The sequence below is a fragment of the Eulemur rufifrons genome, chromosome 9 (genome assembly GCF_041146395.1).
Source record: "Eulemur rufifrons isolate Redbay chromosome 9, OSU_ERuf_1, whole genome shotgun sequence".
Classification (NCBI taxonomy): domain Eukaryota; kingdom Metazoa; phylum Chordata; class Mammalia; order Primates; family Lemuridae; genus Eulemur; species Eulemur rufifrons.
Genome location: NC_090991.1, coordinates 55,125,755 through 55,137,783, shown reverse-complemented (window position 1 = coordinate 55,137,783; position 12,029 = coordinate 55,125,755). Strand labels below are relative to the sequence as shown.

The 12,029-nt window shown below is 58.6% G+C and overlaps 1 protein-coding gene across 2 annotated transcripts; it reads left to right on the top strand.

Annotated features, from left to right (window-relative positions):
• The first annotated feature begins 158 nt into the window (after positions 1–158).
• TEPSIN (TEPSIN adaptor related protein complex 4 accessory protein) lies at positions 159–9,348 on the top strand. Of its 2 annotated transcripts, XM_069481789.1 has the most exons (13): positions 159–208; positions 1,520–1,592; positions 1,947–2,038; positions 2,204–2,297; positions 4,418–4,485; positions 4,712–4,790; positions 4,877–4,948; positions 5,767–5,970; positions 6,234–6,408; positions 6,496–6,603; positions 6,705–6,783; positions 7,396–7,530; positions 8,238–9,348. In XM_069481789.1, exons 1-13 carry the CDS (start codon positions 161–163, stop codon positions 8,730–8,732), a joined length of 1,722 nt encoding a protein of 573 aa, XP_069337890.1. In that variant the 5' UTR covers positions 159–160; the 3' UTR covers positions 8,733–9,348. The 2 variants fall into 2 exon arrangements, with proteins under 2 accessions (XP_069337890.1, XP_069337891.1); XM_069481790.1 differs by lacking the exon at positions 5,767–5,970.
• Positions 9,349–12,029: the final 2,681 nt, after the last annotated feature.

Sequence of the window (12,029 nt, the reverse complement as noted above, 5' to 3'; positions counted from 1 at the left end):
CTAGCCTGGGGCTTTGGATTGGCTCAGCCTCAAATTGTTCACGAAGCCGACCTCAGGGCGGGGCCAACCACGAGCGATTGGCCGGCGGAGCCAGACACGCGCGGTGATTGGCGGGCACGGGGCTGGCGGAAGCGGGGCAGGCCCTGGGCTGCTCTGGGCCATGGCGGCCGCGCCGCCGCTGCGGGACCGCCTGAGCTTCCTGCAGCGGGTGAGTGAGGCGGCTCGGCCCGGCCCTTCTGCCTGCCGCGCTGCCTGGCGCCTCCCCAGGCCGGCCCCTCCGAGCGCGGTGCGGGCGGGTCGCGCCCCTGGCGGTGATGGGCGCGGCCGGACCCTGGTGGGGAGAACAGCGCTGGTTCGGTCGCTTCCGACGGGAGGGAAGGGGCGACCCAGGACCAGGGGTGTCCGGCCGGACGCGACGGCCGCTGTCTGCGGCTGGTGGCCGCACAGGTCGGGGTTCCGTCCCCCACAGACTGGGAGACCCGCGTGCTTCCCGCTCGGGCCCCGGACAGGTGCCCCTGGTTGCAGGAGGGGCACAGACACCTCGGAGGGACGGAGGACGAGCAGCCCTAAGCGCTTTTGATAATGCTCTGAGAAAGGTCGGGGTTGCCAGGGCTGGCCGGAGCAAACTGCGTTCTTTCAACTGCTGTGAGCTTCCCAGACTGGAACTCAGAGGGCTGAGTGGTCCCGGGGGCGCGCCTCAGGCTGTTGGAAATCGGGTCTCCCGGCTCTGGGTTTGGACGGAGTCACGTGCTGAGTTCTGCAGTTCTCATCTGTGACCTGCAGACGTCCCCAGCTCCCCTTCAGGGCTTGGTGGGCAAGTAGTGAGCCGTGGGTGCCAGTGGTGCGTGCCCACAGCTCGCGTAGCGCGTCAGGTGTGCGTCTGGTGGTGACGCGAGGTAGCTGCCGCTCACGCCTGGCACTGAAGTGGTCCACGTGCTTGTCATTTGAGATACCCTGGAATTCCTATATTCTGTCGAGATATTGAATAATAAAAGAATGGATGTTTCTGTTTCCACTGCTATGAACAGTACATCTTTGCACTAATAAGCATGTAATGTAAACAAGTATGTCTGTGCTGACAAGCGAATGGACAGCAAACAGCGTGACTCAGTGGCTGTTGTGGAGCCACGGGGGCAGTCAGGGTGGTGGTTGTGTGGCACTGCCGACCCCACTCTGGAGAGGTGGAACCTGCCCTGGTCCCCTACTGGGAAAGGGGCTCGCCCAAGCTTCTGCTTGTCAGTAAGCAGGGATAGGGACAGTAGCTTCACACTGCCTTTCGCATCTGTGGGTATAGGGAGGCGGGGGCTATGCCAAGTAGAGCAGCCCCCACGGGGAGAACCGCCGTTGGTTTTGCCTGTTGTCTGGGGCTGTCCATCCCTCACGGCCGGAGGGCGCCCTGCTGCAGGCTGCCTGCGGCCAATAGGTCTGGTCCCCTCTCTCCTGGGTCCTCTCCCTGGCCAGCATGTCAACAGAGAGACAGGCCTGTGTCCGTCATCTTTGGTGATTTGTTCCCTTTCAGCTCCCAGTTCTTCTGAAGGGAACATCGGATGACGATGTCCCGTGTCCCGGCTACCTGTTTGAAGAGATTGCTAGTATCCTTCCTTGACATCCTCTGTGCTGGGGAAAGACGGCTGCAGGGCCCCGGTGTGGCATGGAAGGTTACTGGGAGGCTCCCTGCAGGTCCTCCTGCCAGCCCTGGGGTGGAGCCACGGCTCCTTTATCATAGTAACGACATGGGTGGAGTCTGAAAGCTGTGATACCCATGTCGCCGTCCAGGAGACCCTAGAAGCCCCAATGCCTACAAAACCAGGGCCTGTGGGCAGAGCCTACAGGGAGCCTGAGTAGAGCAGGCTGATGGCTGTGGGAAGTCTGGTTCCTCTCCTCGGCCAGCGCGGCTGGTGCGTGGCCTTTGTCAGCTTGCTCCTTCCCTAACCCGAGCACCCCAGAAATCTCCCATGAGTCGCTGGGCAGCAGCCAGTGCCTGCTGGAATACCTCCTGAACCGCCTGTACAGCAGCTCTGGCCACGTGAAGCTCAAGGTGAGTGCCTGAGCGGTGGGGGATTCAGGCCCCACTCAGCTCCTGCCCGGGGGTGGTGGGGCTCTGGGGAAGTGGGTGGCTCGGTGCCCCCGGGGTGCTCCCTGGGCCATGCCCTGAGTGTCGTGGGTTGGGCCTGGCTGGCCACACTGACTGCCGAACCCCCAGGTGCTGAAGATCCTGCTCTACCTGTGCAGCCACGGCTCCTCATCCTTCCTGCTTATCCTCAAACGCAACTCCTCCTTTATCCAGGAGGCCACAGGTACGGGGAGCGAGCACAGTGCACTTAGGGAGGGCCGAGGGCCGTGGAAGGCAGGGGAGGAGGATGTCCAATCCGGCTGGTCCTGAGAAGGAAGACTTCAGCCAGGGTCCCTTTGCCTGGGCAGGGTCCTGAACTCAGCCCCTCACCGCGTCCCCGCAGCCCTGCCCTGCTGATCCCACCAAACCTCGGGACTCCCGTGCCGTCCTTTCCTCCCTGCCTGCCGAGCGCCCCTGGCTCCACTGCCCGACTCGGCCTCTCCCAGAGCACCTCGCCCTCCCTTCACTGGGTCCTCTGTGCCTCCCACCTGTCCCTGGGCTGCGTCTGTCCCTGCACGTACTGCCCAGGGTGCCATCGCTGGTTTCTCTGTCCTTGGGGGACTTTCCCCTTGTCCCAGGGCTGGGCACGTGGCAGGCTTGCTGGGTGTTTACATGTCCTCCCCAGGCCCAGGCCATGGCTCTCTCCTCCCCTGGCTGCTCCACAGAGCCTGGGACAGAGTGAGGGGCCAAGGGAGGGTGGGGCTGGGAGGTGCAGGAGAGGTGGGCCCCAGCCTGGCTGTCCAGGCAGCAGGTGGGTGCAGGGTGGAGCCCCGGTCCTTCTGTCACCACACGTTGTGGAACACTGATTTGTGTCTGTAGCTAGCAAGGATTTTGGGGACATGGCCTGAGGTCTTCCCCTCGGGCTGGGGGCATCTTGGCCAGAGAGGGTGTTGGTGGTGGGTGCACCATCCCTGGACCCCACCCGCACACCCCTGTACAAGTCTTTAGAAGGACTTGGCCTCTAGGCCAGAGCCCCCCTGCCGTCCCCTGCCCAGCGGCCCCGAGAGGGAAGGTCTGGGGAGGGTGACGAGTCAGGCTTGCGCCACTGCTCGCGTATAGGGGCCCCTCAGTGTGTCCCGTCTGCTGGGCCTCATACCCCACACCCCCCAAACCACTGTCGTCCCACTTAGGGCAGATGGGCCTGAGGCTCAGGGCAGGGACAGCAGGGTCCCACAGGACAGACCACGGCCAAGTGCCCTCAGCTGCAGTACCTCGAGTGTTGGAGAGCCAAGACACAGCTGTGGCACAAAACTTAGGTGTCAGAGGGGGACAGGGTGATTCGGGGAGTGCGCTCCCCATCATAACAGCTCCCAGGGCTCGTGGGTTGAGATGTTTCTTCTCACCGTTCAGCGGGTCAAACTGGGCCCGTCCCTGGGCGGCACCGCTGTGGCTGCTGCAGGTCTTGGGGAGCTGCTCAGTGAGGGCGCAGTGGGTGGAGGAACGGGGTTCGGCAGGCCCTGGAGGGTGGAGTAGGCTCGTGCTCTTGTGGCACCAGCATCTCTCTGTGCAAAGGCAAGTGCGGATGGTCGTCACTGTCCCGGGTGACCCATGCCCCGGCGGCTTCTCGTGGGCTGCGAGGAAACCTGGTGCCGGTGCCACGTGTGAGAGACGGGCACGGGGGCCTGTGCACACTCGGGAGGGGCATGTGCAGTGGGGACAGGTGGGCCCTTGGGGATGAGGAGTCATTGGGGGGCATCCAGGTGTCTTGGGCTGGGCCCAGGCAGAGCCAAGAGCCGGGCCATTGTCCCTGGATCATGGCAGGGACGGCAGCTGGGTGATGGCGGCACCTGCCTAGACCTCATGGGTGTCGAGGGGCCCCAGAGGAGCAAGGGTGAGGAGAGCGAGCCTCGGCCTGTGGCGGGCGCTGCCCTCTCGTTGGCAAAGGCCCTGGGGCAGGAAGAGCTGGAGGGTGACCGAACATGAGGACACCTGATTTTCCACACCTGGGGCTCTTTGAGGGGAGCCTGGCCCAGGCTGGGATTGGGGGCAGGATGGCGGGGACTGGCCCACGTAGCGCGTTCAGGCCGCTACAGAACTTGGGTTTTATCGTCCAGCCTCCAGGAAGCCGCTGCAGGTCTCAGATTGGACCTGGCACCCTTCGTGGTGCCCCTGGGTGGAAGGGATGGGTTGGCGGGAGGCAGGTGCTGATGCAGTGGCCAGGGAGAGACAGGGTTGCCATGGAGATGGGCGCAGGCGAGGGCGGCCAAGGGTCCTGCATGGGGTCCGGCCAGTGAGGGATGGGGCAGAGCGGGGGTTGGGGGGCAGTCGCATAGCTCACCTGCTCCGTTACTGTCCCCACCGCAGCGTTGGCAGGGCCCCCGGATCCTCTCCACGGGAACAGCTTGTACCAGAAGGTGCGGGCAGCCGCCCAGGTGAGCCCAGGCCCTGGTCACTCTGGGGCCGTAGAAGGGGAGGAGTGGTCGCATGTCTGCTGGGGAGCCGCAGCCCCACTCCTTGCTGCCTGGTGGGCGGAGCCCTTGTGTTTAGCTGGCGGCTCAGGAGAACAGGACAGGGGACGGAATAGCTGACATGGATGGCAGGCCCAGGACAGCAGGCCTGGGTGTGGGGGACACTGAGGGCCTCTGCCTCCTCTGTTAGGACTTGGGGAGCACCTTGTTCTCCGACACCAAGTTGCCGCTGCCTCCCTCCCAGCCTCCTGGCGCCTTGCCTCCTGCAGGTAGGACGCGCCTGCGGGGTTCCCCCTCCCCCGTCCTGGGTCTCTGCTGCCGGTGGGCGGGGCTGATGCCAGGGTGCTCCCCACAGGCATGGGCTCCCAGTCCAGGCCTCACAGCAGCCTCCAGGGTTTCGGCTACAGCCAGGAACGGGGCCACACAGGTAAGCAGAAAGGGCCCATGTGCAGCCCCGACGTCTCAGGGAGCAGGGGCGGGGAGGGCGGGCCTTGCTGCCCTGCCCGGTAACTGCTCCGAGCGCCATGTGGGCTCAGTTCCTTCCTGGTCTCGGTGCTCACTGGTGCTCTCTGCCCGCCTGAGAGGAGGGCAGGCAGGTGTGGCCAGGTGCGTTTGTTGGACAGGTAAGAGAAGCCAGGCTGAGAAGTCAGGGCTGGGCCCCAGGGCAGGGTCAGTCCCACTCCCAGAGGGTGTCGGCCGTGACAGAAGCCACTCAGTGGTCACATGTGTGGGTCGTAACAAGTGCTCTCAGCACCGCCAGAGCCATCGTGGGGCGTGCGTGGGAGGCATGTGCCTCGGCCCGCAGCTCCGCCGAGCCCCTGCTGCTAGGCTGACCGGCCCATCCTGCTGCACGGCTCCGCGGGCCCTGCGGACACTGTAGTCTGGGGGTTCCTTCTGCAGGGAGCTCACGCAGGAGGGCTGGCCCCTTCCCTGGCACTGGACCTAACACCCCCTGAGTGAAAGGCTAAAGGCCTTTTTAACTTCTCAGGACAAGCACCTTAGGATGTCCCTTGCTCTCGGGGACAGGGCCGTAGCTCTGCTGTAAGCCAGGGGGTACCCAGGGCCGCAGGGCCTGGAACTGCTGACATGGAACACACCAGGAAGTCTGTGGAAGTTCGGGCCCCCACCCGGAGGCTCTGCTCTGTACCTGCCTGAGCAGGGAGCCACCGTGGGTGCCTCCCTCCACGAGGACACAGGCAGGAGCAGGACGCAGCGGCCGTGCCATCTTCGTTCTCCTGGATGCAGGCTCTGCGGGCAAAGCCCTCCTCTCCACCATCCAGAAGGCTGCAGAGGTGGTGGCTAATGTCGTGCGCCCTGGGACGGAAAGTCTCAGTGCCCAGAGGCACTTGCCACGGGGGGACACCTACCAGCCTGCTGTGACACCGCTGGCCAGCCATGGCCACCCCACCCCTGGGAATCCGCTGCCTGGGGCCACCCCGGGCGCCCGAGGTATGGAGGCAAGGGCTCCTCCCCCGGGGTCTGGGTCACTCCTTCCTGTCACCTGCTGGGGCCCGGGGGGAGGTTAAATGACGATGCTCCCTGTGTGGCAGGAGGGGGCCTGGGGGAGAGAACAGCAGCACGCGCGTGGGGGTACCCACTGGTTTCCAGAGCTGGAGCCAAGGGGGCCACCCTGTCCTTCTGGTCCAGGCCCTGGGGAGCTGGGCAGGGGCTGGCCTGACACCCGAGAGGCTCACCCACCACCCTCCTTCCAGCTGTGAGGCACCAGCCCGGGCAGGCCGGAGGGGGCTGGGAGGAGCTGGACAGCGGCCCCAGCTCTCAGAATTCTTCCCAGAACAGTGACCCGAGCAGGGCCTCAGACTCAGGCAGTCGGTCCGGCAGTGACAGCCACTCGAGGGCCAGCCGGGAGCCAGGCGACCTGGCAGACAGGTGAGCAGGAACCTCCAGAAAGCTCCTCTGCCCTCCCAGAGTGGCACAGTCCCCACTCTGCGCTGACCTGGCTGTGCCCTCCCCCAGGGCCGAGGCCTCGGGTGACTGCCAGCAGGAGCTGAGCCTGGTGAGGACAGTGACCCAGGGGCCTTGTGCCTTCCTGAGCCGTGAGGAGGCGCAGCACTTCATCAAAGAGTAAGCCAGCCCACCCACCTGGCCACCGGCTCTGCCCCTGCCCTGGGTGAGGAAGGAGGGAACAGGCCACCACCCGCCACCCAGGTGTCCCCTTTGTGCAGGTGTGGGCTGCTTAACTGTGAGGCCGTGCTGGCGCTGCTGATCCGCCACCTGGGCGGGACCAGCGAGTGCACACAGATGGTGAGGGGGCGTGAGGGTGGGAGGGCTGGTGCCTGTGTGTGCCTGTGTGCTTGTGTGCGCCTGTGTGTGCCTATATTCCTGCATGTGCCTGCATGTGTACCTGTGTGTACCTGTGTGTGCACTTCTGTGTACAGGTGCCTGTGTGCACACCTGTGTGCCTGTGTGCTTGCATATGCCTGTGTGTGCCTGTGTGCATGCCTGTGTGCTTGTGTGCACCTGTGGGTGCCTATATGCCTACATGTGCCTGCATGTGTACCTGTGTGTGTGCCTCTGTGTACATGCCTGTGTGTGCACTTGTGCATACAGGTGCCTGTGTGCACATATGTGTGCATGTGTACATGTGTGTGTCCATGCGTGTGCACATGCAGGTGCGCTGTGTGTAGGAACAAGCGTCTCTCTGGCCTTCTCAGCGCCATGCTGCTCCTCGGGGCTGCCCCGGGAGCTGGGAGGGAAGTGAGTGAGGGCCGGTCTTTGGTGGGGCTGCCCTGGTGCCTCCCAGGCCTGGGTCCTGATCGAGGGGAAGAGGAGGGAGGGCGAAGGCCTGATGGGCCCCCAGGTGGAGCTCGTGCTGCCAAGTGGGTGGAGCCTGATGTCCTGCCCGTCGCCCCGCAGAGAGCGCTGAGCGCCATCGCCTCCCTCGGGGGTGCCGACCTGCTCCCCCAGGAGCACATCTTCCTCCTGTCACGGCCGAGGCTGCAGGAGCTCAGCATGGGCAGCCCTGGACCTGTGACCAACAAGGCCACCAAGGTGGGCAGCAGGGCCATAGGCACCCAGGGCAAGGGAGCACTGGATGGACGCACACCATGCCCTTCCCAGCCCTGCCTGGCCCTTGGTCAGCCCTTTCCTGACACTTTGAGTCCAGAGTCCAGGTCCCTGACCTGTCCCATGCTGCCCAGTGGGCACTGCCAGCAGAGGGGCCAGCAGTTAGAGTCCTTGCCTGCCCCAGCTCCAGTCCTGACTTCCTCCTGCCACCCCGCAAACTCCTGGGGCACTAGCCTCTTCCTGCTCCTGGAGCTCCCCAAGCTGGGGCCCCCTTGATACCTGCCCTGCCCTGGGGGTGGTTCCCCACCATACTTGCCTCCTCCTCTTCCTCCTCTGGGAAGCCCTCCTTGACTGCACATGCAGTTCTCTCCGTGACGCAGCACATGCCCACTCCCAGGTCCCCGTCTCCCGCAGAGCAGAAATGATTCTGTTCATCCGAGCGCACTTCCCCCATGGCTTCGAGTTGCCAGGGAGGCCTCTCCCCCAGCCAGGCCCTGGCTCTTTTCTTCTGCCTGTTAGGATCCACAGCTTCTTTCTTCCCCTCTTCTCCATGGCTGTGATGGGTCCTCAGTCACCCGTCCCCAAATTGTCCAGACCTGGCACTAAGGAGGGCCCTTGGGGAGGGCTGGGCCCTGTCCCGTATGCTTCTCAGAGTGGCACAGGCCTCACTGATCCTTACCTTCATCCTCCAGATCCTGAGGCACTTTGAAGCCTCCTGTGGACAGCTGCCCGCTACCCGGAGGCCCCCTGCCGAGCCGGGCCCCGCAGCCACCCTCGCAGGCCCGTCCGACCTCCTGGCCGATGCTGTGCCTCTTGCAGGGGGCCGGGTTGTCCTCCAGCCTCTGAGTTCAGCCCTGCTCCCACCCCTACCCCCGGATGCCTCCCGTCTCCCAGCCCTCGGAGATGCCAGCGGGGCCAAGACCCGACTGGCAGGCTCCCGAGAGCAGGAGGCGAGACACCAGCAGGCCCTGGGAGGCACAGACATCCCCCAGGGAGGCCCCAGCACCTGCCCGTGGAGCCGCGACTCCTTGTTTGCTGGCATGGAGCTGGTGGCCTGCCCCCGCCTAGTAGGGGCCAGGGCTGCTGCAGAGGTGTCCCGCCTGGACCCCCAGGCCCCCCGGACATCATCACAGAGGACAGCAGCCAAAGAGCCCGAGCCATCAGCTTTTGCGTTCTTGAACGTGTGACCGTGTTGGCCTGGCCCTAGAGGTTTTTCAGCCTTAGCCGGCGCACTGCGCTTCCAGAGCCGCCCTTGGCCGGAGCTGCTACGGACTCCAGGCAACTTGACCTGAGAGGAAGACCCCAGGGCTACCTCAGTTTCCCTCACCTCCTGTGCCAGAGGCTGGCTGTTTTGATTTGATTCCTACAGCAGAGGACAGGCTGGTGGCAGGGCCTCCGAGTTGCTGACCTCAGGGTCCCAGGGCCACCCCCGCCTGCCTTGCCCTCTGGAACCGGCTGCTCCTGTGGACTGGGGACAGCTGCTGGGTTCTCACTTTCCTTTGTTTGAACTCTGCTCCCCTCCCCAGGGAGGGCTCCTTCTCCTGGGGGTGGCCGGGGGCTGACGAGGCAGGGTTGGTGCCTGTGGCTCAAGGGGGTCCAGCCTGTGGCTGTGCTCAGTGTCCACCTTGTGCGCTGCCTCTGGGCTCCCACTGTCCCCTCTGCCACAGCAGCTCCCAGCAGACCTGGCCTTGGGCACCTGAGTGACGAGTCCAGCGTCTCAGGACAGAGACAGCCTGCAGAGCCGTTACGAGTTCTGAATAAACACTACTGTTTATAGAGGTTGGGCCATGCTGGTCTTTTTCTTTCCTCCTCTTGTGTAAGTGCATTTAATGAAAATAAGATTAATAAGGGGCCCATGGAGATGATTTCTTTCTTCAAATTAGGGACAGGCATTATTTCTTCCTTAAATGTTTGGTAGAACTCCCCAGTGGTACATCAGCCGTACTATCCTTGCAATTAACCTTTTTTTTAATTTTCATTTTTTGAGACGGTATCTCACTTGTGCTGCCCAGGCTGGTCTCAAGCTGCTGGCTGCAAGCGACGCTCCCACCTCGGCTTCCCAAGTAGCTGGGACCACAGGTACTTGCCACTGTGCCCTGCTCAATTGACCGCAACGTTTTTAGCTTTGAAATTTGATTTCCTAAATCAATAATGGTCTGTATTAGTTATCTTTTTCTTCATAAGTAAGTTTCAATAATTTTATATAACTTGCCAAATTTATGACTGTACAGTTTTCTGTAGCTTTATTTTTTTATTATTTATTTATTTTATTTATTTGAGCCAGAGTCTTACTCTGTCACCCTGGGTAGTGTCATGGCATCAGCCTAGCTCACTGCAGCCTCCAACTCCTGGGCTCAAGTGATCCTCCTGCCTCAGCCTCCTCAGTAGCTGGGACTACAGGCACACACCACCATGCCCGGCTCATTTTTCTATTTTTAACAGAGACAGGGTCTTGCTCTTGCTCAGGCTGGTCTCGAACTCCTGACCTCAAGCGATCCTCCCAACCTCGGCCTCCCAGAGTGCTGGGTATTATCTTTTTAATATGCATAGGATCTCTAATAATGTTCTTTCTTTCATTCCTAACGCTGATAATTTGTTTGTTTTCTTGTTTTCTTGGTCAGTCTGACTAGCAGTTTATTAATGTTACTGACTTCTTCAAAGAACCAACTTTCGGTTTTATTTTTTTCTACCGTTTTTGTGTTTTCTATGTCATTGATTTCTGCTCTTTTTTAATACATTCTTTCTGCTTTGGGTTTATTTTTCCAGTTTCTTAAGGTGGAAGCTCAGGTTATAGACTTGATACCTTTATTATTTTCTAATGTAAGCATTTTAATGCTATAAATTTTCCACTGAACACTGCTATGTCTGCATCCTGTGAATTTTGTCATATTTTAATTTTTATTGTGTTCAAAATGTTTTCTAATTTCCCTTGAGACTTCCTTTTTGTTCAGCGGGTTATTTAAATGTGTACAGTTCTGTTATCACCATTCTGATACAGTTAGAGAACATACTGTGGATGATTTCAATTATGTTAAAGGTGTCAAACTTTTGTTGAAGCTTGTTTTATGGCCCAGAATATAGTCTATCTTGGTGAACATTCCATGTGCACTTGGTTTAGAAAACTACAGACCAATGTCCTTCACGAACATAGAGGCAAAAGTCCTCAACAAAATATTAGCAAAATGCATCCTGTAACATGTAAAAGGATAATACATCGCTATAAGTGCATTATATCCCAGGAATGCAAGACTGTTTCAACATTTGAAAATTAGTACAGTTTAGCATATTAACAGAATAAAGAAAAGTCACCTGATTATTTTGTTCAGAAAAAGCAAGAGACAATAAATTCGGCAATCATTTATGACAAAAAATAAACTTGACAAACTAGAAATATAAGTGAACTTCTTTTTGTGGTGAGGCGCACCGACAGAAACCCCTGAGCTAACATCATGCTTGATGGAGGACCCAGATCTTTCCCCGAGACTGGGCACAAGGTAACAAGGTTGCCACTCTGACCACCTCTGTTCTGCATTATCCTGGAAACCCTGGCCAGTTCAATAAAGCAAGAAAAAATTTAAAAGAAAGACACATGAGAAAGAAAAAAATAAAACTTACTATTCAGACAACATGACTGTAGACAATCCCATAGAATGTACAAAAATGTTCCTAATACAAATAAGTGAGTTTAGCAAGAACAGGCTACAGGGTAAATACACTAACATCAAGTATATTTTTAGATACTAACAATAAACAATTGGAAATCAAAATATTAAAAACTATTTATGGCTGGGTGTGGCGGCTCATGGCTGTGATCCCAGTGCTGTGTGAGGCTGGGGTGAGTGGACTGCTCAAACCCAGGAGTTTGCAGGAGGTTCCAGTCTGGGTGACAGAGTGAGGCCCTGTTTTTAAAAACAAAACAAAACAAAACAACATACTACCATTTACAATGGCACTCCAAAAAATGAATTAATTAGGTATAAATCTTTAAAAATATATGTAGGATGTATATACTGAAAACCACAAAGCACTGGTGAAAGAAACAATGACAACCTCAGTAAATGTGGAGATACACCATGCTCACAGATAAAGACGGCAGTTATCCCCAAATTGCACAGCTACAAATTTCATGTCACCCCCATCAAAATCCCAGCTGGGTTTCTTTTTAGTTAGTGACAAGCTGATATTAAAATTTATAGGAAAAGTCAAGGTAATTTTGAAAAAGATCAAAGAGGTATCAAATTCGCTGCCTTCAAGATTTGCCATAAAGCTGCACTAATCAAGACAGTGGTGAAAAGTTAGACACAGATCAACGGACCAGTATAGACAGCTCAGAAACAGACCCACAACCAGAAGGTCAATCGCCTTATTACAAAGGTGCAAAGGTCATTCAGTGAAGAAAGGGTGGCCTTTCAACAGGGGTGCAACAGCTGGACCTTCATACGCAAAACATACAAAGAGAACGAGACCTAAAACTATGAAACTTT

What these genes read in the sequence shown, in the direction of transcription:
- TEPSIN (XM_069481789.1), top strand. Translation starts at nt 161, where the DNA reads ATGGCGGCCGCGCCGCCGCTGCGGGACCGCCTGAGCTTCCTGCAGCGG. An exon ending in CTGGCCACGTGAAGCTCAAG is followed by an intron (nt 2,039 to 2,203) that starts GTGAGTGCCTGA and finishes CCGAACCCCCAG; the next exon opens with GTGCTGAAGATCCTGCTCTA. An exon ending in CCAGGCGACCTGGCAGACAG is followed by an intron (nt 6,409 to 6,495) that starts GTGAGCAGGAAC and finishes GCCCTCCCCCAG; the next exon opens with GGCCGAGGCCTCGGGTGACT.